This window comes from Coturnix japonica, chromosome 3 (assembly GCF_054131305.1).
Source record: "Coturnix japonica strain WE chromosome 3, WE-NBRP24, whole genome shotgun sequence".
NCBI classification, from domain to species: Eukaryota; Metazoa; Chordata; class Aves; order Galliformes; family Phasianidae; genus Coturnix; species Coturnix japonica.
Genome location: NC_140665.1, coordinates 3,057,501 through 3,084,336, shown reverse-complemented (window position 1 = coordinate 3,084,336; position 26,836 = coordinate 3,057,501). Strand labels below are relative to the sequence as shown.

At 50.7% G+C, this 26,836-nt stretch overlaps 3 protein-coding genes across 27 annotated transcripts in view; 1 reads left to right on the top strand and 2 right to left on the bottom strand.

The window, feature by feature from the left end:
• Positions 1-2,003, top strand: part of WDPCP (WD repeat containing planar cell polarity effector) — a 128,910-nt gene extending 126,907 nt beyond the window's left edge. For all 5 annotated transcript variants that reach the window (XR_014944326.1, XM_015856574.3, XM_015856576.3 and 2 more), the window contains one exon: positions 1,193-2,003. Coding sequence is in view for 4 of the 5 variants with exons in the window: in XM_015856574.3 (XP_015712060.1) it covers positions 1,193-1,305 (113 nt within the window). In the remaining variant the exon portion in view is untranslated. The remainder of the gene's footprint in view (positions 1-1,192) is intronic.
• A 1,552-nt stretch (positions 2,004-3,555) lies between these two features.
• OTX1 (orthodenticle homeobox 1) lies at positions 3,556-7,142 on the bottom strand. The gene is made up of 4 exons (XM_015856598.3): positions 7,015-7,142; positions 6,144-6,492; positions 5,418-5,569; positions 3,556-4,916 (listed from the first exon to the last, which is right to left on the bottom strand). Exons 2-4 carry the CDS (start codon positions 6,238-6,240, stop codon positions 4,161-4,163), a joined length of 1,005 nt encoding a protein of 334 aa, XP_015712084.1. The 5' UTR covers positions 6,241-6,492; positions 7,015-7,142; the 3' UTR covers positions 3,556-4,160.
• A 747-nt stretch (positions 7,143-7,889) lies between these two features.
• Positions 7,890-26,836, bottom strand: part of EHBP1 (EH domain binding protein 1) — a 184,753-nt gene continuing 165,806 nt past the window's right edge. For all 21 annotated transcript variants that reach the window (XR_014944325.1, XM_015856563.3, XM_015856564.3 and 18 more), the window contains 4 exons: positions 13,452-13,551; positions 12,541-12,614; positions 8,480-8,594; positions 7,890-8,417 (listed from right to left, as the gene is read on the bottom strand). Coding sequence is in view for 20 of the 21 variants with exons in the window: in XM_015856563.3 (XP_015712049.2) it covers positions 8,327-8,417; positions 8,480-8,594; positions 12,541-12,614; positions 13,452-13,551 (380 nt within the window). In the remaining variant the exon portion in view is untranslated. The remainder of the gene's footprint in view (positions 8,418-8,479; positions 8,595-12,540; positions 12,615-13,451; positions 13,552-26,836) is intronic.

Here is a 26,836-nt window from a genome sequence, read left to right as displayed (position 1 = left end):
CATAGGCTCATAGAATCACTATGGTTGGCCAACCCCAACCCGTCCCCACCATGTCCACTGACCACATCCCTCAGCACCGCATCCCCACATTCCTCAAACACTTCCAAGGACATCAGTTCCACCACTGCCTGGGCAGCTGTCATCTTCCTGTGCTGCAAAACCCCATTTTCATCAGATGATGATGGCTCCTTCTATTGCCGACTGCTGCTTTGGGAAAGGTGCAGATGTCAGGAGGGATTTTGCTCCTCATCCTTTGGTTTGCATCGAACACCCCTCTGGGCTTGATGCCGCATCACAACCTTCCCATGCCGCACCACCAGCTCTGCCTTGCTGAGGCCAGATAGGTTTGCAAATAAGTTCTTTAAAAGAGCATATGCAAAAGCCACACAAGTGGGTAGGTCTGCAGCACTCAGCTGGTGGGGGATGAATGCTTCTCCCCAGCAAAACCTGGGACACACAGGCCCCTCAGTCTGGAGGTGTGAGGAGCTACCCAGCAGCCTCAGACCCCAAACAAGTGTGGCTTTGCTCAGCACAGAGAGGCTGCTTCCACCCCATGGGCAGAGCCACATGCTTTGGGATGGGGCGGGCAGACATTTCCTTGGGTGCTCAGCTCCACACCTGGTTCTGCTTGCATCACGAGGAGCCAGCAGCTCTGTGTAACTCAAAGGAAAGCAATGACTCACTGGGCTGCAGCTCTTTCCAAGTATTTCATGCATTTCGTAGGCACGCTAGCCCGTGTTATGAAATGCCCTCTCCTTGCGGTGCGCATTGTCATGTCCTGTACAAAAACAGAGGGCTCAGTTTTCCATTGTGCACCAGCACAGCACAGAAAGAGGAGGTAACCTGAACACAGTTCTGCCTCCATCACTATTTGCATTGTATTAGGAATGCAAAGTGCCATCCCCACACCACACTGACAGCCTGGCTGGCTCCCTGCTGACGTTAGCACAGCCATGAGGTGCCGGCGGTATGTTTTAGTGAAAATGTTAACAAAAATATAAAGTTTCACTTTTGCCATTAACCTTCCTGGTTCTGGGGGGGGCGGTGAGGGGTGGTGGGAATGGGGAGAAGCTGGAGAGCGATGCCCTGAACCATGCTGCCAGGTCAGGGCTCTCCCCTGTCACTGAACGGGTGGCAGTGGGAGAACCAGGGTGAGGTCCCCATCCACATTGTCCTAATTTTCTCCCTGCAGGGGCCGAGGGGCAGAGGATCTCTCCAAGTCGTGCACCTGGGGCTGGTGTGACCCTCTCCATGGCATCCATAGTGATCCTACCAGGCACAGCTCCAGGCAGAGAAGATCTGTGATGGCAAGCATGCCCATGCCCATGCCCCACATGTGCCTACAGAGGACATCTTGGTGACGTTGTCCCTGTACCACTCGCTGACATTAACAAATGCAGTAACTGTGGCTCCCTGCTGTCTGCTTGGGCTGGTTGCACCAAGCGCAGCCATAAACTTCTCTGGAGAAGCGCTCCTATATTATATATTTTAGCAATCTGTGCTCGGAAGCAGATTTGAATTTCCACTTCAGCTCTGAGAACCGCTCCATTGAGATAGGGACAGATAAGATCTCCACTCAGGATACCTCTGTGCCTTTTGCAGTCGGTGGCGTTTTGCTAAGAATGCTCTCCATTTTCATATCTCGCTATATCATCTCAGCTGAATAACCATTATTTTGCCTTTAAAATAAGACGCAGAGCCTCTTAAGCACCGTTCCATCGGAGCCCCGATCCCAATCAGCCCCCTCGCACCGCGCCGGGGACAGCAAGCCCTGCGGCATCGCCGGGTTTGGGGCCGTAAGGGCGGGTTTCAGGTCTCCCTTCCCCCTCCATCCCGTCACCACCGTCTTAAAACTATTTTTTCTGTCCTGAAAGGGAAGGTGAGCTCTAAACATTTTCTTTTTTTTTTTTTTTTTTGTTTTAATTATTATTATTATTAAATCTGAAGCGATTTGTGAGCGAAATACCTGGCTGGAGTACAATAAAAGATGTGTGTTTTCTTGCTCTCGGCCAGCAGTTCTCCCCCAGAGCCCCAAGCCCGGCTGTGGGGCGGCGCGCAGGGACGGCGGGGACAGCGTGGAACGCAGAGCTGTGTGCTGAACGGCAGCCACGATTCTGTCAGCGCGAGTGATGGTCTGTGTGAGGGATTAATCCGACACCAGACAGGGATTCCTAATCCTTCGCTATATCATAATCTATTTACTTTGCATGCTAAGAGGATTTCGGCTTAAAAATATAGAGGAAGTGATACTAGAAATGTACATAAGATGCAGAGCGCCGTTTCCTAAAATCTCACTTCCCCCCACCCCCTCCCCTAAAATCCTCTGATGGTTTCCTTGCTAAAGTCCCATCCTGGAGGAGCGGGGACTGCAGTCCCCAACGCGCAGCCCTGCGCGCTCCCAAAGCTTTCGGTGCCCGACCGAGGGAACGGCGCTGCGCCAGGAGCGGCGCTGGCACTTCCCAGCCGGAGCTATAACCCATGTGGGATTTTACATGCGGTAACTGCTGCTCTCGTGCCCGATTTAGCGGCGGTGAGATAACGTGGAGGGCAGCAGCGGGGCTCCTCACTCGCCCGCTGCAATACAACGACCGGCGCCGTCGAGAGCGGCTCACCGCTGCCTGCACGGCACTGCGCCCGGTGGGCTCCGGGACAACTTTTCCCTGCGTAAAGAAGGGCTGTGGGGGCAGCTGCGCTGGGACGAGCACAGCCGCTGGCATAGAAACCCGACGCCGCTCCGTAAATGCTGTTCTATCTACAGCAGGTGGCACAGGATGCTCGCTGCCCGCATCGCCCGGCGATGGCGATTCCACCTGGTGCCCTGGCGTGGGAGACCCAACAGTGCTCCAGATCTTCCCAAAACACCTGTAGCACCCCACTGCCTCTGCCGTCCCCCCTCTCCCCTCCGGACTGGGAGCACTCCGGGCTGCCCTTGTGAGAACTGAGAAAAGACCGAGGCTGGAAAATGAATGGGGATGGGGGGTGGAAATCGCCATGAGAAATAATCCCCCTTCCCTTCCCACCGAGCCGCAGCCGGCAGCGGGTGCAGGGAAACGCCGGCAGCGCGGCTGAAATCTCGGTGTCGAGCATCCCTCTGTGCACCCACCGTGCTGTCTGTCCATCCGGGCTGATGCATCCCCCCTCGGAGCAGAACTACCCGTGGGCCCTCAGCACATAGCGCTACACCCAGTGGGGTTTCAACCCTTTCGGAAAGCGCTTGCCCACCCCGCACGGGGAAACGTGGTGCAGCCCGGCCAGGGAACCAATTAGCAGCGTTAATTAAAAGCAGCCTGGAGCCCGCACCCGCAGAGAGGTGCCCCCGCACAGCCCGTCCTGCTGGGAGCCCCTGGGGAGAGAGCACCGCGAGTGAGCACGGGATTCGATTTGGGGTCTGCTGGTGGGCACTGCGTGCATGAGGGAGCTACGGGGCCAATGGAGCAGGCAGGAAACCACATAAACTCCAAAGGAGAGCAGCTCCCTCCCGCTCTCCCACCTCCCCAAAACAAAAAGAAAAAACTACGTAAAAACGAAAAAAAATACCAAAAGAACACCCAAAACTTTTTTCCCCGTTTTTCTTTCCTTTTTATTATTTTTTAAACTTTTTTCAAAAAGCTTTTTGTTTTTTTGGTCTGTGGGTCACGGGTTGGCCGAGCAGCCCTTCCCTCCCCTCCTCCTCCTCCTCCTCCTCCTTCACTTCTCTCTCCTCTCTGGCCTCTCCGGCCCCTCGCGAACAGACGGATGGACGGAGGTGGTGAGAGGGGCTCCCGGTAGGGGAGAAAAACTGAGAAATAAAAACGAAATTAAAAACAAAAAAATAAAGAAAAAAATAAAAGGAAATTGGAAAGTTGTGTTTTTGTGTTGGGCTCGTTGCCAGCAGTGGCGGCCCAGGAGCGTCAGCTGAAGGGAACGGCCGCAGTGCTGAGCTAGAGCCGGTGCTCTTCCATCCCCAGAGCGCGGCCGCCTGCGGGAGGGAGCCAATCAGGAGCAGGGAGCCTTTGGGTTTGTGTGTGCCAAGTCCTCTTCTGTTCCATTTAAAAAAAATAATAATTATAATAACCCGGCCGGAAGGGCACGGGATGCAAATAAATATCAGTCAGGAGAGAGGGGGCCGCTGCTGAAGCAGGGAGGAGGCCTGGGGTGGGGGTCGGCGTGGGGCCAGGCCCTCACAAGACCTGGAAGCGCCAGGAGGCCTGGTCCTTGTAGTCGAGGCAGTCAGGGGAGTTGAAGTTGAGCTTCCAGGAGGCGGCAGCGGCCGGCTCCTTGTAGTCCAGGCAGTCGGAGGAGTTGAAGGGCAGCGCGGTGCCGCCATAGCCCTGGTGGTGGTGGTGGTGGTGGTGATGGTGGTGGCCCGAGCTCTGGCTCAGCGGGTGGTGATGGTGGTGGCCCGGCACTGAGGAGGGCCCCATGGGGCTGAGCTGGTGGGGATGGTGGTGGGAGTGCATGGGGGCCAGGTAGGAGCTGCAATCCACTCCCCCGAAGTAGGACGAGGAGGGTGGTGCGGGGTAGCCCTGCCCGTACCCACCGCCCTGGCCGTAGGACACGGGGTAGCTGGCGGAGGCTGCGGGCCCCGCGCGCTGCATGCAGGACGCGCCGGCAGGTGGCAGGGGCTCGGGCACCGTCACCCCGGCCGGGGCCGCACCAGGAGAGATGGAGGCCGGGCTCCAGATGGATGAGGCCGTCGTGCCCAAGGAGGCCGGGGCAGCCCCAGCCGCCGCTGCCGCCCCTGATGAGGCCGAGCTGGAGGAGGAGGAGGAGGCCGAGGAGCTGGAGGCAGCTGCCGGCGGTGTGAACTGCCCGCTGCTCTCTGAGCCTGAGCTCTCACGGGCCGGTGACGACTTCTTCTTGGCTGGGCGGCTCTTGGCTCCACCACCGCTCTGCTGCTGCTGCCGGCACTTGGCACGGCGGTTCTTGAACCAGACCTGGGGGAAATGGGGCTGTGAGCAATGGGGCGAGGAGCAGGGGCCCTGAGTGCCCTCCCGCAGCCAGGCAGCCTCACCCGCACCCACACCCCGCCATTACACCCACGGAGCCCTGCCCGCGCCGTGACAGCATCACCCCAAATGCCCTCAGAGAGCAGTGGGGCGTCCCATACTGCTGCACTGGGTTCATTGGAGCTTGAGGCCAAGAGAGCCCACCAAGATCAGGACTCAATAAATGGCCACGGGGAAGGGGCCAGCACCTGCACACCCACCCCACAGGCAGCACTCCGAGGCTGCTGGTGCACAGCAAGGCAGCACAGGGGCTGCTAACCCCACAGGGTAGGTGGACGGGGGAACACGAATCAAATAAGATTGAAAAGAAATACAAACGAGCAGAATATAAACAAAAGCCCCTTCCCCTGAGCAGCACGGCCCACGCACACCCCAGGGAGACCGGCTGAGAGTGGCCCACCACACCAAGTGCCCCTGTCCCAGCGGTACCTGCACTCGGGACTCGGGCAGATTGATCTTCAGAGCCACCTCCTCCCGCATGAAGATGTCGGGGTAGCGCGTCTTGGCAAACAGGGCCTCCAGCACGTCCAGCTGTGAGCGGGTGAAGGTGGTGCGCTCCCGGCGCTGCTTCCGTGGGGTGGCTGCGGGTGGGCACCGTCACTGTGGCACCGCGCTGCCCCGGCCTGAGCATCCCCCCCCTCCCCTCTGCAGACCCCACGTTATAGAACCCCTTGGACCCACGGCACTGCCATGTGGGGCCGGACCCCATCCCGCCGCGGATGGGGTGAGCGGAGAAGCATTTGGGAAGGATCAGGCCCGGCCGCGGTGGGAGATACATGGAGATTTCGTTGTGAGCAAATAAATCACTTTTCCACCTCCCCTCCTCCTCCCCCTTCTTTTTCTTTTCTTTTCTTTTCTTTTCTTTTCTTTTCTTTTCTTTTCTTTTCTTTTCTTTTCTTTTCTTTTCTTTTCCTTTCTTTCCTTTCCTTTCCTTTCCTTTCCTTTCCTTTCCTTTCCTTTCCTTTCCTTTCCTTTCCTTTCCTTATTTTCTTTTCTTTTCTTTTCTTTTCTTTTCTTTTCTTTTCTTTTCTTTTCTTTTCTTTTCTTTTCTTTTCTTTTCTTTTTCTTTTTTAAATTCTCCTTAAAATTCCCCTCCAGAACAAACGAAATCCGAGCGTGGGGAGGGGGGAGAGGGGGGCCGCGTTTGTGACTCACCCGGGTACCCGACGGAGGGGTGCAGCAGGTCCATGGCGGGGCCCGGCAGCCCCAGCCCGTTCATGCCGTACGGGGGCTGCTTGAGGTAAGACATCATGCTAACAGCCGGGCGGGTTTCCTCCAACGTCCCGCAGGAAAGTTAAAAAAAAAAACAACAAAACCCTAATACAAATAAATTTTTTTAAAAAAAAGAAGAGAAAGAGGAAAAAAAAACCAAAAACAAACAAAAAAAAAACCCAAAAACGAACGCAACAAAAAGAGCCCCCGGCCGAGCGGCAGAGCCGCGCAGTGCTCGGTCCGTCCCGCGGCGCCGACGGTCCTCAGGCGGCGGAGCGGGGTCGGCCCGGTCCTGCGGGGAGAGAGCGGGGTCAGAGAGCCGCAACTTCGAAGGTTCGGGAGCTTTTCTTTCTTTCTTTTTTTTTTTTCTTTTTCTTTTTTTAAATAATTATTCTTTTTCGAAACGAAGGTGAGTTGCGGGCGAGCGCAGAGAGGCACCGTCGCCCGGCGATGGGGAGAGATAAAGCAATTATTTAAAAAGATAATTGGATTAGGAATCAAAAGGAGGGACCGGAGGAGGGAAGTCTAATTAATTTAAAAGCGAACGGACGGGGACGTTTTAATTAGAAATGGACGAGAGTTGAAAAGAAGGAGTGAAGAAGGGAAGCGCGGAGCGGCACCGGCACCGGGCGCGGGGTTCCGGGCCGCGAAGGGGGGGGGGAGGAGGACGGGGGGCGGCGTGGCCGGGACCCCCCCGGCCGGGTCGGGCCGGGCCCCCCCTGCGCGGCCGCGGAGCGCGGGGCGGAGCGGAGCGGGCGCCCCCCCCGGGAGGGGGCGGTGGGGGCGCGCAGCTCGACCGGGCTCCCCGCGTTACCTTGCCGCCGGCCCGCGCTGTCGGGGCGATGGAGCCGTGGCCCTGATGAGGTTTGATCGCCTCCGCGCCGCCCTACCCTTGTATGTGCGCGCAAAGCCCGTGCGTAACCAACCCGGCGCCAATCCGCGGCCGCTCCCCGCCTGACTGACAGCCGCCCGGGCAATGGCAGCGCGGCCCCGGGCCCCCCCCCCCGCCCCGCGCCGCTCCGCACCGCTCCGCGCTGCCCGGCGCACCGCTCCCGACCCCTTCCCCTCTCCCTGTCCCCTGCCCCTCGCCGCTCCCGCACCGCTCTGCCCCGCGGGCGACGGGACGCGGCGGCTCCAGAGGAGAGAGAGAGAGAGAGAGGGGCAGGGGGGGAGGGTTGTAGCCCCGGAAGGCCCCAAACTTTGTGGATTTCTTAAGAAAAAGAAGAGAAAACCGAGGGAACAGGCGCGGCGAGTGGCCGGGAGCGCTGAGAGGCGGTGAGCGCGCCCCAACAAGACGCCCGTCCGCGCTACAGCTGAACGCGAGCGCACCGCGCACCGCACCGCGTACCGCGTACCGCACCGCACCGCACCGCAGGGCTTTCACTCCCCCCTTCACCCTCTCCCCCCTCCCCCCCGCCCCCTTCTTTTCGTTTTTCTTTATTTCTCTCCTTCCCCCGTACTTCCCCGGTTCCTCGGCGGGGACACCCGAAGCCCGACGGCGACGACGAGGAGGAAGACGAAGGCCGCCCGGCGCTCCCTGTCCGGCTCCCCCCTGCCGCCCCCTCCCCCCCCCGCCCGCCGCTTCTTACCCCGCCGAAGTTTCCCCGGCCCGCGACCGACCAAACTTTCCCCCCCCACCAGCTCCGCGCTGTCCGTCTCCCCCCGGCAGCACACAGAGGAGGCGCTCGGTCCGGTAAGAAAGATTCGGTTTTTATTGAAAACGCTTTCTCCGTGTCTCGACACTGTAATAAATAAACGGGGGCTCCGCGGGGCCCGGCGCAATAAATACGGCCCGGGGACAGCGGGGGGTGCGGACCGGGACCAGGACCGGGACCGAGAGGGCCCTCCCCGTGGGGTCGGTGTTGGATCTCCGGGCCCCTCTAACCCTACAGCACGAACCCGGGGTTGCGCGGAGCTCCGGACGGGACCCGCCGGCTCCGGCCCGAGGGAATGGGGGAGTGGGGGGGATTGGGGGAGAGTGTGTGTGTGTGTGTGTGTGTGTGTGTATGTGTGTGTTGGGGGGGCTGATTTGATTTGATTTTTTTGCAAAACATTTTTTTTCTCTCTCTTTTTCTTCCTTGGCAGCTTCTCGGCGGCGATTCGGCAGCGCAGGACGGGGCCGCCGCTCACTGCAGGACGCACTTCTCCTCCCGCTTGGCCATCTTGCCTTTGTTTTGCTCCAGAGTCCGCTCCAGGTGCTCGTCCTCCTCCTCGGCCCTGCGGGGACACCCGGGGGTGAGCGGGGGCACAGAGCCCGGCCCCCCCCGCCTCTTACTCACTGCTTCTCCTGCGCGTCCAGGTCCCGCACCAGCGCGTCCCGCTTGTTCACCAGCAGCACCAGCTCGTCCAGCAGCAGCTGCTCCCTCCGCTTCTGCGCCTCCGTCTTCTGCCAGTCTGCGGGGCGGGACGGACACGGTCACGGCACGGCACGGCCCGGCGGGGCGCAGACCTACCCGGTGCGGTACAGCCCGGCCCGGCTCTGCCCTCTGGGGCGCAGTCCGCAGCCCCTCCGCCACCCCGCCCGGCACAGCCCGCCGCCGCCCGCCTCGCCTTTCATTCTTTTAACGACTTTTAGCGATTAGCCCCGTGATTTCTGTTCCCCGCGGGACTCCGCACCCGGAGCGTTCCCCCTGAAGGGGCTCCGCAGCCGTTCGCCGTTCCCGTCCCGGCCGTGCCCCGGGGCTGCCGCTGTCACTCACCGCGCGGCCATCCCCGCCTCCCTCATTAGGAAGGTAAACAATGGGGAGGGAGGCGGCGGGGAGCGGAGGGTGGGGGGGGGAGAAGAGGGAGGGAGAGCTTCGAAAAGAAAAAGGAAAAAATAAAGGGGGGGATGATAACAGGAAAAAAAAAAAAAAAAAAAGGAAAAAGAAAAAAAAGGGAAAAAAAGGAAAAAAAACGGAGGGGGGGCGTTGGGGAGGAGGGAAGCCGCACGGGCTCTCCCCGCTTTTCTCTGCACGGGGCTCGGGGCCGCCTTGGGACGGGCGCGGCGAGCGCTGAAAATGCGGCGCAACGCGGAGCGACCCCCGGGGGCAGCGCACCCCGCGTGGTACCGGCGCGGCTCCGCCTGAGCTGTTCGCAGCACTTTTGCTTTTTTCCATTCCCTTTTTGTTTGTTTTTTCGTTCCCCCTCAGCTCCCCATTTTCAGCCGCAGTTGCGGCTTTGCAAACGGCGAACATCGGGCCAACATTTCAGCGTCGGCCTCGCTCTGCCCAACTCTTTTTTCCTGCCAGGTCCCCTCTGCGAGCTGCCCTTCCCGTTTTCTCCGTGGGCTCAGCGACACCGCGTCAACGGAACGCAACGATTTGTCCCGTGCTCTCTGCGTCCGCCCATCCCCGGCGGATCAGACGCGCCGTGCGCTGCTTTTACTTCGTTTCCCCACAAAAAGAGACCCGTTTGTCCCACTCTCGGGTAGCAGGTGGCAAGGAGCGGGGCCGGCGCGGAGCTGTAGGATCACATTCCCTGCTGGAGCTCCCCTCAAGCTGGCTTTAACCCAACAGCGTCCCGCCAGCAGCCCCTTGGGGTCCCTCCCTGCAATGCCGGGGTGCCCGGCAGGCCGCCACCTGTTGTGCCCGGGGGCCCTCGGTGCCGTAAGGGCTGAGCCCCACGCAGCCATGGGACGAAGCCCCAGGGCCAGATCCACGCTCAGTGCCGAGAGCTGTGGGCACCGCGCGGGCTGAAATGACGGAGTTTGTGAAACTCTCGTTGGAAGAGAAATGCTTTCAGTTCTTCACTGACTTCGCGTTGTCTTTTCCCCCCCCTCCACTGCTCGCAGGGCAATAATTACTAGGGGCAAACAAGCTGCCAGTTCCCATAGAAATGCTTTAATGCAAGTGGGCAAAAGTTCTTGAGGGAAAACCCGCAGCCCCGGCGCCGCAATAACGAAGCTGGGCACTTTGATGGAAATTAACGGGAGTTTTGTAAGGAGCGCGTTGGGGGATGGCAGGCAGCCCTTATCTGCGGTTCCAGTCAACTAGCAATCCTGAAAGAGTTTGCATCATCATCAGAGCAGCCCGTTTGATAGGATTCTGTGCTGCGCCTAATCAATCTATGGGATACCGGGCTGTGCGGTGTAACAAAGCTAAAATAGATTTACAAATGGGGTTTTAGAGGATAAGCTCCTCCACAGGATTACATATTGATTTTAAATATAAAAAGCTTATCATATAAACCATAACTACAAAAATAGTGAACCTATGCATAAATCCTTTTAGAAGAGCACCCACTTCAAACTGGAAGCCAGAAATAAATCAAGATGTACAAAACCCTAAAGAAGATCCATTTCTTGGGCAGAAAACGAACACCCCCCTCCCAAGATGTGCAAAAACAAACTTATCTCTCCCAAGGAGGCATTAAATCTTGAATTAAGAAAGGAAAAGAAAGAAGGGAAAGGGGTGGAGGCGGCGCTGGGGCCGCGCGGTGCAGGAGGATGGCCCCACGTCCCCAGCCCCGTGCGGGCAGCAGCGTGTTGCCGAGCTGCCGGACAGCAGCGAGCTGCTCTCTGCCTCCCTGCCCATCTCTGCAGCTCAAGGAGGTGGATAAAAAGTCCGGCTTTTGTTTGGCGCTCTCCTGTTTCATAGCAGCGCTGCAGCCGCTCGCGCACCCCGCAGCCCCGTCCCGCAGCCGGCTCTGCCTGCAGCCTTCCCCGCCATAAGCAGCGGGGTGAACTGCCTGGGGGACACATCACCAGCACAGCCACCCGTGGAAGTTACAGCGATTCGTCCCGGCAGCGTATTGCCATCTCTCAAGAAGTTCTTTTATCTTTTACGTTCCAACCCGGGTTGGTGTTCTGCCTCACAATCCCCTCTTTGAGCCGCGCGGTTCGGTTGGCCGCAGGCTGCGTTTTGTTTTCTCTCTGGCATTTTGCTGTGGTTTTGTTAGGAGCGCTTTTCCTCCTGTAGGCTTGGAGCAGAGCGCTGCCGAAACTTCTGATGGGATAACCATTTCTTTTATGGTGCAAAATGCACTGCACAGACTTCGTTGTATGAATAAAAAGAATACCCAAATTTTCCAGTGCTCCTCCATTTACTCCCTAATTCCCTGTTTACCCCATCAGCAGCAGTGAAAAAAAAACAAACAAAAAAACCCCAGGAAAATAAAAAAACCAACAAACCAAGAGAGAGACCTTGCTGTGTTTCAGCATCGTTCTCTGAACTTGCAGAACTGAACTGAACTGAACTAAAGACAGATGTTGTCCCAGTCAGTGTGAGCAGCACAGGGCCGCTCTGCCATCCCCAGACAGAAACACATGGCTGAGGCCATTGAGCATTTTGATTTAAGGAAGCACAGCATCTCTCACGTCCTCCTTGGTTTTAGAGCATTCCATGTACTGACTATTGCAGTGCTATGATTCCCCGCTAATCCGGCTGTCTCCGCAGCAAGCCATGTGTACATTCCTGACCCAAGTTTACCCAAGGATACAGTGCAGGCAGCCTTATGCAGAAACACAACCACAGATGGACAGATAGGAAAAGCTACCTGCAACCTGCTGCTTTCCTGCTCCCAACTTAACGCTGCCACTGAAGTCTCCAAACTAATTAGAATCGATTTATTATGGATCAGGTACCTTATCAGGTGAAGAAAGAAATTACCATGGACAGTCAAAGGGTTAAGAGGTCAATACCGAATAGCAAAATCAATTTGCATTGATCAGACAAAAGGTCCATTTTGCAGAGCCCAAAGGATTAACTTTTAAGCAAACAGCTTTGAACTATACGACAGCATTTGTGACTGAGAGCTATAAGAGGCACAGCATTATAAAACACTTTAGATATTTAAATAAGAAAATAATGCAGGCAGTGGGTTAAGCTATCTGGATGTTTATTTTTTATTATGAATCATCCCTAGGATTATTGTACAATTCACTCCAAAGCCCTGTGGAAAGTTTGAGCTGTTTCCCTGATCCCGCATGTCAATCTGCCCCTGGGCCTCATTCAGGTGAGGTGACTGAGCGCGGGGAGCGCAGAGAACCGAGAAAACCGGGTGTGTGGGACTGCCCTGATCCTGGTGTCACCCCAACCAAGGGTTTGCCTGGCAAATGCAAATCTTTGCCACAAAAAAGAGGCCTTTTTCCCAGCCAGGTGCTGGTGTGAGACCCACCCAGAGAGCAGAAGGCAGGAGCTCCCTCCAGCAGGTCACCCTGTTGGGTCTCTGCGGCCAGAAGCAGTGCGACGCTGCTCCAAAACCAACCCTCCACCTCCTTAGTGCTTTCAACTACATGTATGCCGAGGATACCACACTTTGTGCCCTGTATTTCTATTTTTCCTGACTAAACCTTGCACATGGCACCGAGGGCCCGGTGCGCTCGCTGCGTGTCATTACCAGCAGCACGGCCATTGCTTACCTTCGATAGCCAGCATGGCGCGCAGCTCCCGGTTCAGCAGCTCGTAGCGCCGCTCCAGGTCGTGCTCTTTTTCCCTAGGCGAGTTGCAAAAGTTCATCAATATGTTAATTACTAAATCATTAAACACTTAAAAGAGCCTTTAACTTGCATTGATTTTAGGACTGGCGACCGACTTTTCTCTGAAAGTTTAAGCTACTCCAAACAAGTGATACACAAACTTAAAACCTTGCATGACGGGTAACTGGGCCTTTAATGCCCTCTGTTGTACTGAGGGAAACAGTCATTTCACATCCACCCTCAGAGCTGCTGTTGTGGAATGTCCTAAGCGTAAAACATTCCCCCGGATCTAATGAACAGATTTCAGCATCAGCCTATTTGCCGAGATAACACCGGCACTATTATCCTATATACATTTTGTCCTAATGAATAATGAAAATTAGACCTGGGATTAGGAAAGCTCGATGTTTGGAGGTGGAATCTCCTGTGCGCAGCAGCACGCTAGGTGGCACACCGCAGGAGCTGAGCTGCAGGGAGCAGAGCTGCACCCAGTGCTGCCTCTCCTTGCTGGGAAAAGCTTCCTTTGGCCAGGGCACGGCACAGAACCACCCGCCCGCTTCTGAAATGTAATCTGATTCTACCGTAGGGCCTTTGGAAATGTACCTATGCCTGGCGTTTCATATTTTTTCACAGCTCTGGTTAATCTCATGTCATTGCACGCTCTGCATTGTCAGGTCTGAAATATGAGGAAAACAAGTTCCCCGATGTGCTACGCAGCTTGCCTGTGTTCCTCGTTCTTGAGGAAACATATTAAAGTCTGATGGGAAGAAGGCAAAAGTGTTTTGCACCTGTCTGCTGTGTAAATATTCAGGTAAATCTGCCTTCTGGACTTGCATGTGACCATGTGTACTTACAGGAGGGAAAGCTGGTTCATCCGTCTTATCAAGGCGTTCTTCTTGTTAACCAGCATGAACCACTCCTGCATCATAGCTTCCTCTTCTTCTGTGTTTCTTCCTGCAATAGAAAGTGCTTCTTTACTTGGGTGGCACTGCACAAGTTAAGCTGTGTATTTCAGTTCAGTTGTCGGAAGATCCACCTCCTCTATCACATAACATCACAAGGCAGAATCCCAGTGGTACAACTATCACAGCACTGCACTATAGGAGTCCTGAAGTCCAAAGCTGTTAGCTTCACAAATATAACTTTGATAGCAGACACTTTTCATCATATATTTTACATCTCCTTCTGAAGTAAATATATCATCTCTATGTTCCCATTGAAAAAAGTAATCCCACTGTGGTGGGCTTGACCACCAGGTAAGCCCAGCACAGCCAGGATCACACACCATCGGGGCACACTGGGGGAGGCATGCAGCACCCCAAGGGCCCTGAATGTGCCATCTGAGGGCGTTGGTGCAAGGGAAGGGGCAGGAAGCAGCAGCAGGGCACTGCTGGTGGGTGGCTGCTCCTGGGGTGCAGCTGTACCTTGCTGCACAGCTGCTCTCCCCCAGGACCTCTGCTTCTGGTTTCGTGTAGAAAAAATCATGGCAGGTTTGCACGGCATCGACAATGATATTCAGCAGTTCTGCACTGCCCCAGAGAGGATTAAGACTTATAGGTAGAGTTTGCTGCTAAGTTACAGATCAAAGGTACTGCTGGATTGGGCCCACTAATAGGGTCTGCAGTTAGGAGCAGTGACAACTGGCAATGGCAAGGCACCCAGCAGCCCCCATTTATTTGGGGGTAGCAAGGCAGAGGGAAGCTTCTGCCTGCTCTGGGATTGCCATGCAGTGAGTGAACAAAAGTTCTCACAACCACAAATACGCAGCCCTAGGAACACGTCGGTCAGCTTCTGGCACTAATGGCACAAGGGGCAACCTCAGGGAGAGCACCTAAACCTGAGGTAGTAACTTTTATCCCTTACTGTGTCCCCACAGACAGAGTTGGCAGTGGTGCACAAGGAGGGGAGCTGCAGGTCAGCACTCCCAAGGGCGTTATTTCGGTGTTCCTGTGCCGACACTGAAGGCTGCGGAACGCGCTCCGGCTGGGCTGGTTTAAAGGGAGTTAACAAAGTCCGTATTGTTTTACCCATTTTTTAATCTTTTCGGTAGCTGTTTTTGTATTCACTTCGGACCATGTGATGCCCTGACACTGGTCATGTGATAGCGGCTGCGATAGGCACAAATCCCTGGGCAGCAACAAAAGAAGAAAGAGGAAAAAAGAAAAAGCTGAGAAAAAGCTTGGCATTTGGAAAAAGGCCAATTGTACCCCGGTGAAGGCCTTTTTGATCAGCAAAATGACACATGTGTGCAATATTAATAGCGCTAGATGGTGATATTTTATTTGTTGACCACGAGCTTTTAAATTCTTGTGCACGGGGCTGAAACAGATTCTTCCCAGGCAAGCAAAATAAAATATGAGCTGCTGGACGTATAATTCTTAAATAACTCTTTTCAGCACATCCGGTGCCATGCGCTAATTTGCTTTTTTCCTTTTTTTTTTTTTTTTTCTTTCTTTGGTGGAAACACTTTTAGCCGAGAAAAACCAAGCGCTCCTTCGACAGCAGCTCCGCAAGCTGAAATCATGTTGGCAGTGCCTGAACAAAATGCACCGAGCCTCTCCCCGAGCTCAGCACACATCCACTCTGCAGAACCCCACCACTGAGCTGCTCGCATTTGTGGTTACTTTCCGAATGCAGAACAAGGGTTTCGTTCCCTCACTGCAAAGATCTGAAAATTAAAATGGGAGTAATATGCGTGCCGGTCTCTGAAAAAAAACACCAGCCCACTGTAGAGATTATTTAAATGAAGCGGGAAACGTGTTTGAGAACAGATCGATACCACGCATGCAAACCCCTTATCTGTGCCAGGACGAGAGGATGAGAATCTATCTCTCGCCCACAGATCTCAAACTTACATTTCCTCCCATAACGCAGGCACTACACCATTGTTTTGGATAAACAACAACAACAACAACAAAACCCTTTTAAAGCTAGTAAGTTGGACCATTACAAATTAATCCTGACTTTAATAACTGGTTAAAGACCCCTTCAGCTTTATAAGTAACAAAAAATATTAAAGCCTGTGATCACAGCGAGCTTTTCTCATTTCTCCTCTCACCATTTGTTATTTAATCCAATACTAGTAATCCAATTTGTCCATCAGACTTTTAAAGGGCAGAATGCAACTTCCCCAGCTTAGACACTTTTCAAAGTACAATATATTTTTCAAATGAATGCTGGATGTTTCATTTTTTCCCCAACTGTTCCTAGCTCTAATGTATGAGGAAAAAAAGAACAAGATGAACATTGTTCGCGCTGATTAAGTAAGAGCTCATTAAAGAGCTGTCAGTGCCGTACTTTGAATATGCATGAAGCATATAATCAGATCTAGTACCGTCACTAGAGGAGAATACGGTAAGTACAAAGGATTGATTTAATTACTTAGAGTGGGCTGTGGTGGTGAAGCAGTCTTGTTAGCGGCAGAGAAAGGAGGCTGTATTCCAGCACGGCCAGGGGAAGGAGGCAGAGTGAGCTTCTGCCACAATGCCTCATCTCGGGATAAAGCACTTTACACCACAGCTCAAAACGAAGACTGTCAGCTCGCTGAAAAGCCCCGAATTCATCTCATCGCGTTTAACCTCACCTGGTTAACTATCAAGCAGAGCTATTTATTCACTTACGCGCTGATTACGAGCTCTGCACTTTATCCTGCAGCTCAGTGCTGACTTCTGAGCGCGGCCTCGGACTGCGCAGCTCAGCGCGGCAGCCCTGTATGCTCACAACGCGTGGGAAGGAATGCCGAGGCAGAACCGAAGGAGCCGTAAGCACGGCATGTCCCTGTCTAAGTGTCCAGCACAGCCCTTGGTGTCGTGCTTGCACACTCCGAGGCCAGAGCCGACAAGGTTTAGCTCGTTTATTTTCTCTTTTTCTTTTCTTTTCTTTTCTTTTCTTTTCTTTTCTTTTCTTTTCTTTTCTTTTCTTTTCTTTTCTTTTCTTTTCTTTTCTTTTCTTTTCTTTTCTTTTCTTTTCTTTTCTTTTCTTTTCTTTTCTTTTCTTTTCTTTTCTTTTTTTATTTTTTACACTCTGCTGCTACCCTTCTGCTAGGGAGTTCAAGGGAGTACTCCACGCCATTTTCTGATCTGACTGTCCAGCTCAAGAGCTGAGCGATGCCTGCTCCTCTCTCCCCCTCACCTGACATCCCCCACACCCCTCCTCGGCCATCAGTGCAGACCAGGGCACCAAACTGCCCTCGGACAGCAGAAACTCCACCAGCACTTGCAGTGTGCATCTGGCTGGGGCATCTCCCACACAGGGTTCAGGCAAGGCTGCAGCATAAAGTTTGGTGCTGTCGTCCTAGGAAGCCTGGATTTTAATAACAGCCGAAAGACAAAACAACCAAGCAACCAAACAACCAACAAAAACCCAGCCCCCCTCCCCGCTCCAACTTTATTTCCTCCCATGGTTTGTCACACATATTCTAACAGTATTTTCATGACTGTTATTCAGGAACAACTTGAGCCAATTTTTACCTTCAACGCTCAAGAATTACAAACATGCATGTATGTTGCCGTTTTTTTCGGAGAACAATACAAGGGATTGCCTTATTTTCATGTTGCACAGCCTCCGGGCAGGCTTTATAAAATATCTTTTCCTTCACTTTCTTCAGGATTTACAAATGGATTTTTGTTTGAATTGCAAGCTAATTATTTATTCTATATTTAAATAAGGAACGTTTTGACAAATGCCTGTTTTGAACCAATTTCAAAGAGCAAACTGCTTTTTTTTCCCTCCCCTTTTTTTCCTGCTGAAAATACTTCTAACACACCCTTACCATCAGCAGGCTGTTGGGATGTATATGTGCCATTAGATCCATTATTTTAAAGCCTTTTGGGCAGCCAGTCACTAGATAAACCAAATATGGATTAACATGGTGAAACTGTACATTGCTAAGAAAACAGAGACTAAAGTGCTACAAAACACCACGAGTACTACTTAAAGGGAAGAGAAAGCAGCAACATGCAGGGACAGGATGGGTCTGCAGTGTAAATGGATGAACACAGTAACTCCTCTACACGATACACTGTTGTAAATCTGTCAAGATAAGCCAATAGATTCATACTATAAAAAAAAAAATCCTTACATGTAAATGTATTTAGCTGCTGTGCAAAAATGAATTACAACCTACAGCAGATAAATAATAAAGGCTTTCTATCAGCATCCCCTACCAGCCCATTCGGTCTGGCAAGAAATAACAGGTTCACAGGAATCACTTTGCATGCTGTCTCAAGCAGTAATTGTTTTTAAATTTTATTTGCACTGCGTATAGTGTGTGCCACGGTGTCATGTTAAACACAGAAAACTCCCCATCTCCCCATTTACCTCGGCAGAACTACACGAAAAACAACCTACTTAAGACAGAGCCCATTCTTCGCCCATTTGCTGCTGTTTACCCACAGTTTTAAAGCAGAATAGAAGCAGCTTTCTTCCCTCAGCGCACTTGGGTGAAGAGGCCAGCAGCAGGATGCCAGCGTGGGAGCAAGAGCGAGGCGAATAATGACCGAAATTGGCAACTTGGTCCCGCTCTTCTGCTCTGAGAGCCGTGCTATTTGCTGTCTGACAGCAGCAAGGTGACCATCGTGGCCTGTCCGAGTGCTGGAGAATTCCATGAATTCTGAAAACACACAGCACTGTGCTTGTTTGCCTGCTGGAAACCAATCGAGTTGCACTCGAGCAATTAGGGGGACAGGTTTTTACGAGTTGCTGTATTAGGAGCAACCGGACAGATTGGCTTGGTTACCTGAAGGAGAACACGAACAGCAAATAAAGGAATAGTTTGAGGATGTGCCTCATCTTGTCTCATAGGAACCCAAGGAAATGCACTGAAATTGAAGGCGGTGTGTTCACAACCGATAAAAGAACTCTCTCTGCCCAAAGCCTCAGCGCTCACCATCGAACGCGTTGCCACAAGGCAATGTTGAAACTAAGAGCTCAGCAAGAATTAAAAGAGGGCTGAATGTTGAACAAGGGAAGGCAAGGCTGTATCAATAAATACTCTGACAAACTAACAGAAAACACGAGAGTGAGAAACTAGATCCTTCCTGCTATAGGATAGGGGCTAACCTCCTTCAAGAGGACAATCTTTGGCGGAAAAAGTCTAGTTTAGTCTTAAAAGATCTCAGTGTTGAAAGAGCCTCCAGCAGGCAGTGTGAACAGCTGGGCTGCTCGACCTCGAGCTTTACACCCTCCATTTCAGTATTACCACACTCATCTTCCCTCCAAAACACTTCTTATTTCACTGACTGACAACCTCCTTGGTTATTAAAAATCACTGAACGTGAACAAGAGTTGCCACCAAGAGACATACATAACAAGATGGGTGTCTTGTTTAGATGGCCCTGCAGGAGTGAGCGCTAGTGATCAGCCAGAGCCCTCACACAATTTTCCTGAATGGGAAAACGCCTAAGGAACACTGTGAAGAAAAACGCACGGCCACTAACTTGCTGTCTGAGAGCAGTTGAGGAGACATTGATGTCCACACAATGAAGCCTCATAAAGGTGGGTGCTGATTGCCAAGAATCTGCCAGGCTGAGCTGTATTGCCTTGCAGTCTGACTACTTGGGCCCCAAAAGCACTGTAACCCTAACGAGACAGAGCCTTGGCCAAGGGAATTCCTTTATCGCAAGAACACATCAAATTAGCTTACTGTCAAGCAGAAAATGTGTAATTTCTTTGCTTTTTGAAATGGAATAAATCAGAGAGCTCACTGAGAACTTTGAGTGCTGTGCAGACAGGTTGGGGCTCTCATCACAGTGCAGAGCACGCCAGGATTTCTACTAACCACAGCTGGACTGACACAGAGAGATACACGTCTGCAGCCCATGGCCTGGCTACCTGAGGTTGTCGCAGGTCACAAACTTCTATGGAAAAAGAGAGATTGTTGATTTTTCCCTACACAAATCAACACAGCAGGCATGAGAAAATAACAGAAAATCAACAGAAACACAGCACCTAGGCTTGGTAAAGAGAATGAGCGTATTTTAAATGTGAGGTTATTATGATGAAGAAAACACACAGCCTGGTAGCCCAAAATTCAGACAGCAAGGGGTGAGATTCAAGTGAAAAATCTGGGGACTCCTATAAAGCAATGCTTCCTTCCCAAGGACAATGCTGGCAGGGACCCTCAAACTAGACAGAACCAACACTAGTCCCTCTCTACCCTCCAGAATTTGTTATTCCCAAATTTGCTCCTGTAACACAACTTCAGAAGAAGCCTGGGCTTGGGAAAGCCATCAAACCTTTGCTTGCAGCACAGGAAACTAGCATTATTAGCTGGGACACCTGAACCTCTTAAACCATGGAAAAAACCATCATTTCTCACTTGGAAATTCACCAAGATCTGGATGGTAACCTGGCAGACAAACTATTTTGCTTGCAGGTCAAAAAGCAGAGTTGGATGCTTTGTTACTGGTGACAGTAATTACTTGATGGCTAGTGACTACTCCTTAGGCCAGTCCCACCTGCCTGCTCACAAGGTGAGTGATGGTTGGTAAAGATTCTGAAGTGAGAGGGAAGTTACAGTCTTTGGATTGTGCTCTTCTAAGAGAAGTGCTTCATTCAGAATGCTTAGTCTTGGGGCTAGAAAGGGATGGCGTGCAGTAAAAAAGAACTTCTTAACTGGACAGGGCTGAATTTAACCCAAACTGCTGCCTGATGTGAGATGATGGCTGGCACCGAATATGACCATGTAGCGATGTCACCAAGAGGCCTGGTCTCACTGGGAGCTGGCAGGTTCATTCCACTGCAACCTTAAGCTTCCCAGGGCTAACCAGGCTAGGCCAAGGTGCCCCGGGGCTCCAGTTCCCAGAGCTGACAGAAAAAGTGTTTTTGGTGGTAAAAGGGAGAAAAAAGAGAGAAAAATTAAGAAAGCTTTCTGCAGAGCACAGCATGAGCTGGGAGCCCCAGGGTGAACGCGGTGCCTTTCTCCTCACCGCTCTCTTTACAGGCAGGTCCTGCTTGTAGAGAACGCCGGCTTCCAGGCATGGAGCCAGAGACTAGGCTGACCACATGAAAGACCATTTATACTGCAATACCACAAAGAAAGATGGAAATCAGCTAAAGAAGCAAGTGTCTGTTGGGTCTTGCAAGACTTCTGGAAGGCTTGCAAGTCTATTCAGTGCACTGAGGGCTCTCCCAGAGCAGCCTCCTGCTATGCAAGCTGTGCTGCCTTTGGGTGCTCTCCTTCACCACCATGATGAGGCTACAGCTGGGGAAGGCATGGGGAGCAGGCCAGCATCTCCTCCAGCCCCTAGGCAGCCAACAACAGTGCTGTGTTGCCTTGAGAAAATAAATAACCACTGTCATTTGATCACTGGGCTTCTTTACAGTGGGATGAACTCAGGTGGGGAAGGCTGACTACGCATGTTGTCTGCATTTCATGGAATCATAGAATAGCCTGGGTTGAAAAGGGCCACAATGATCATCATCCAGTTTCAACCCCCTCCTATGTGCAGGGTCACCAACCACCAGACCAGGCCACATCCAGCCTGGCCTTGAATGCTTCCAGGGATGGGGTATCCACAGCCCCCTTGGGCAACCTGTTCCAGTGTGTAACACCCTCTGTGTAAAACCTTCCTCCTAATATCTAACATGCATGCAAAAGGGACTAAGATATCCCTTCCTGCTGGTAGGGAGGACAGTGACGAAACCACCTTTTAAACAGAGCCCGTCTCTCATGCAAAGAGATAATTTTCCATAATTTTCCTCCCCTAGCACTAACGCTGGTGGATACAAACCTATGTTCATTTTGGAAAATGCCAAAGAATTGTGTATGTGATTGGTTTTAAAAGCCAGAACTTGTTCTGGGGGTGCAGCACCTCCTCCCAGCTTGCACCAAGTGCGAATTCCTATTACAGACCAAGGGACTCCAGCAAGAAGCATTCAAGACCGTATAATGCAGCCTAGTAAATACAGCTTGATAATCAGGTTTGTGAAGGTGCAGAGCATATAAGGGATTTATTTTTTGATAGCGAATCTGTGCCAATATACATCATCAAGCACCCATTGAGAAGCAGAACACTCCAAGTGATTAATACAGCTAAAGGGGGCAGATAAGAGATCAATGACAAAATCACCTGGTAAAAAAAGAAAAAAAAAGAAAAAAAGAAAGAAAAGTAAAAGGTGTTGCATTAAAAGGGCTTTTACTTTGCATGGCAAACAATATGGAGAAACCTGTATTTTAGCACTTGTGCTCAAGAACCACTCCAAAGTATGCCAGGATGAGAAGAGAAACCCATCCTTTCTAATAATCTTGTGACAAAAGCTAAAAGACATCATCCTATTAACTAGTGATCTCAACTGCTAATGCAGAGTACTTCCTGGTGCCTTTTATGTAGAATGCTGCTATTAAAAAACCACTAAACATTCACTGCGAACAACACAGAATCATTCATCTTTTATCAGCATCTCTTGTTCGAGGAGTATGAGAGGGGCTGAAGGTGTCATTGATATTATAGAGTGGAAATTAATCAGAAATTTTTCTCATATTTTCCTCATCACACTAATTTACTTTTGTACAAATTTTTCCCTGCTAAAAAGTTCATACCCAGCCCCCTGTTGTACGCTTTTAAGTTGAGAATATTCAACGAGCGCGTCAACTGAAAGGCACCAGGTCCCAACACAAAAAGCATTCGAAATTCTCATTTAGTTGTCTTTATTTTGCTAGCGCCATGTGGTCCTTGAAGATGTAGAAAACACGGGAAGCCGAGTAAAGATCAGAGCAGGCTCATTAGCATTCTGACAAAATTGGAGTGGTGGAGATGTATAGTTTGCCTAGTTTGTCGTTTTGAAAGCTACCGGTGGTAAGCTTTCTATTTCATTGTGCTTTTGTCTTTTTTGGGGGTTTTCAACGCAGCGGGGGTGTTTGTTAGCCTAGATTTTCACAGTGCATTGTGGGAACCTTTCCTGCACATTCAGCCTATATAGTATCATTTGAGTTCAAGTCAAGAAGTTTTTGGTGTTTTTTTTTCTTTTTTTTCTTTTCCTATTTATTTCATAATAACCCAGACTAACGTACAACCGTCCGGCTGTCAAAACCCATCCTGCCTAACACCTGTTTCATCAAGCAAAAAAAAAAAGAAATAAAATAAACTCCAAGCTGCGTTTTAAAACGAAACTTTTCAAACGCGTTGCTAGTTTTCTTCAAAAGACAAGATAAGAAGAAATTAATTTAAATTCTGCTGTTTACAATCAACTAGGAATGCATTTCAGACAGATCCAGTCGATTAGAATTCAAAAGAGACTCTTTTCCTCTATAAGATCCCAATTCTATTTCAGAGCCTCTTGAAGGAAAGATTGGTTTATGCTCCAGAATTATGTAAATAATGAACTACCTCTTAGAAGACCTAAAGAAATTATTACTCCAGCCATTTGATTTATTTTTTTTTTTAACATAAGGCTCACTTTGAAGGGCTAAAAGGGCTACATTAATGCTGCTATTCGACACAATCGCTTCCAAGTTGCAACGGAATGGATAAAAGTCTTTTGGGATGAATTTATCTGCTCAATCCTTGCAGTTGCCCTCCTCTCTCGGATGATGACCCAAAAGAATGTCAACAGCTCATTTCCCAGAGCGCTGGGAGAACCCCTGTGCCAGCCATCATCTGCGTGCTCTCAAAGCAACGTTTCAAACCTTGTGCTCCACAAATGTTTTAAGAGATCTGCTCTCATCTCTACCGCCCTGGCAGTGCTTGGGACACCAGTGCTTGGGGAATGCTGGCTGCTGGAGTCCAAGTGTGACCGCCACACAGGCGTGCAACCTGAGTGCTTCCAATTCCTGCTGTTGAACTGAAGCCATGCTATGACAGTGGCAAGCAAATGCTGAGAACCCACATATATTGACTTGTCCTTAGTTCAGCCTTTCAATTCCTTAATACGATGTGTCCAACTGCCAAAACTGCGGACACCCCTTTGGGATGGAAGGATCAAATCTGGATCAAAGGGAGTTACAGCGGTTGTGATTCTGATACAGTAAATTTTACAATGGAATGGGGATTAAAGGTTTATTTACTTAGCAATGAGGAAAAGGATAAACAAATATTAAGAGAAAGATCCGCTTTACGCAAACCCTTCAAAACTCTTTGTCACATGCCCAAACATCATCACAACGCTTGCCAGGAGAGCAAGCCTCTTCCTACCTAGGACACGGTCTGCCAGGCCAGCGAGTGATCCCTGGCCTTTAGGCCCCAAATAGCACACACAGGGAAGGGTAGGGATGCAGCCTCACAATGCCCTGGCTGCAGAACTGGCAGATCTCCATGTCTGCACCCCTACATCATGTCTACATCCCATATGAATTGCAGTGGCTTTCATCCTGGGGCACTGGGCAATGTCAAAGCTGCACATCAGTACCCCCCACCAGCTGAAAGCAACACCCATCCCGCAGCACAAGGCAGGGGGAATACGTTAAGATGAACAAAAGGCAGAGTTTTGCCAGCTCCTAGTTGCCACCTTTATTTCAAATCGGCTTTTCATCACTTTGCTCCTTCTCATTCAAACTCCTCGTAGAGTCGAATAACCTGCAGACTGTTACATGCACAGTGGCGAAGACGACTGAATTATTTTCTATACTTTGCAATGTGTGTTTAGCTGCAAAATTATTTATCTCCTTCACTGCGTTCTGCTGCGAAAGTTTCCCCAAGAAGAATCGTCTGGACCAGCCATATCAAATTAGAGGGCAGTCAGGAGTGTCTAAGTCCAGCTTTAAAACAAATATCATAACAATTACTTAGCCATATGGAAAATAGGGTATGTCTTTCCTGAAAGCTTTTATACATTTTCTATCTCAAATTTCAACTTCATTAGAAACTATTTCTGACTAGCAAGCTGCAAGATTGCTAAATATCTGTTAACTCACCATGAAGCAAGAGACTCTTTTTTAATGGCAGAACTTTTCCAAGATGCAAATGAGCAATAATCTAATTTCGAGAGTAAATTAACTGAAGGAATCATTTCAACGTGTTGCAAAGTCCCGGGAGCAGAGCGCTAAGCGGCAGCCGTTCGCTCAGCCCGGCCCGCGCCGCTCCCAGCCCCATCTGCAGAAGAGCCTACATTGTGCTTGTGTTTGGGTTCCTCTGACTTAAAGGCCAGATGTTTCACAAATGACCAACAATCGGAGGTTAGAATAAATTAATGACTGATTTCTGAGCTTTGATGGAATTAAGCATACTTCTTTTCTCAATGTGCCATGTGAATGTTCTCCCGTTAAACTTTTTTTTTTTTTTTTTTTTTTTTTTGACAAGTGAGGCCACCCGGCAGAAAACAACTGATGCAAAACCCAGGAGTAATCCCTCTGTTTAGTTCAACACTGTGGTTAGCCTTAACACTGCCTCTATTATCCAATGGATTTAGAGAAACTTTCATTTATTTGTTGGCCTCCGTCTTCAACTTTGTTGCCTTCTTTAAAGAGCCCCAGACCCATTCCTATGTAAATACATTTGCATGCAGGCACAATGACACTTTCTGGGACTCTGATTAAGCTTGCAGAACCAGATAGCTGCAGCATGCACATTTGTGATCTCCACATAAGCACTTTCCCAAATACATAGGAGCAAATGAAGCTGATGTCACCCCAGGACTTTAAAGAAAGGCTCCGTGGCAAAGCACAGCCCAAACCCCAAAGCTCTGCCCTGCAATGGCAGTGTTACATGGCAGTCAGCACCAAGTAGCTACCGTGATACAGTATTTATGCTCAACACCACGTCCTTCTCATCTCAGAGTTGCAAGGTTGAGGCTTTTTTGCTGCAAAATATCCTCTCCTAGCTGGCCGCACAGCAGAATCCCTGTTGTAACAGTAAGGATTCGCAGCTCCTTCATCTTGCGCCTGCTTTTTCTTGCTGCCTCTGTTTATAGGGAGTACCCAGAGTATAATGTATGATTATACACTGTACACAATGCAGCCTTCCTGCAGCAAATTCAAATAGCAAGCTTTGCATCCAGCAAGTCTATTATGAAACAGCACCAGGATTAATCCATGCAATTACAACCCACAAAAAATGCAGGTGGACAATCAGCACGATTCTGCCCTTCCCATGTACAAAATGCCACTACCTTAAAGGTTTAAGTTCTGCAGGAGAGGCCGGTGGACTTATAGCACACACCAGGAGCTGGTTTTGTGATTTCCCAGGCACTGATGGCTGTGGGTCACAAACAGCAGCTCCATATATCCCTGCAGTATACGTTCGAGGAGATAACGCCTTCTTCCAGGGCTAAAATGAACATCCAGGTCCTTGCTTTTGCAAGACGGTCTGTTCTAAAATAGCTTTAAAAACTTCGTATACAAAACTTTAAAAAATCGTACTAAGGCATTATTCAAGACCACTGCTACACGTATGAAGAAAAATGAAGCCAAAATATAACCACTAAGCTTAATTACACGTGAAAACACACTGCTAGTAGACAACACGTTGCATAGCTGCCAGCCCCTCAGTGAAGGCACCAGCACCATTCAGAAACCAGCTCGATTTACACTTTATTTCCTTTATTCCTGAGGGCACGTGAAGTCTCTGTAAATACCATATACAAACCCAATTTCTCTCGTTGGACTCAGCACATCAATACAAAAGCAAATGAACTACCAAAGTGCCCCAATTAACAATTTTGCAAGTGAATGCAGACATCAGTGCCACACTGCAGCCATTAAAGTCTATTCCTCCCCATATCTGTTTCTGTTAACATTTCAATATAGACCAATTAAATGACCTTTCCCCCTCTCAAACTCAATTAAGCTATTTGAACATCAATTGATAACTTACCATGTATTTATGCAAAACGTGCAAGCAAGAGATTCATTTTTCAATCCTAATGATGTTTTGAGAATGAAAACCATCTTAGCTCCCCTGCCATGGTATCCCATGGCGTTGGGCTGTGTGCTGACACCCAGCAGGCATGATGGCACTGCCGTGGGCACTGCGGCGTGCTCAGTGGCCTGGCTGTGGGCACAGCACTACTGAGGTTGGTAAGGCAGCCCAGCTGTGGGCACCCTGATGGAGGCAGGTGCAAGGCAGATATCTGCTGACTGCATGTGGGCCCTGGTGGGCACTGCCCTGAGGTCACAGCAGTGGGGGGACAGCCGCCCCTTTTAGCCTGCAGGAGCATCGTGGCGCTGGGTCACAGCACACTGCTGGGTGGCACAGGGTCACAGCAGCCAACTTATGCAAAGCCAGAATTCTGTCTTTTTTTCCCTCCTCTCTTCCCCCTGCTCTTGATTTTTCACTGCTCACTCTGCAGCAAAAGAGCTAAAGAA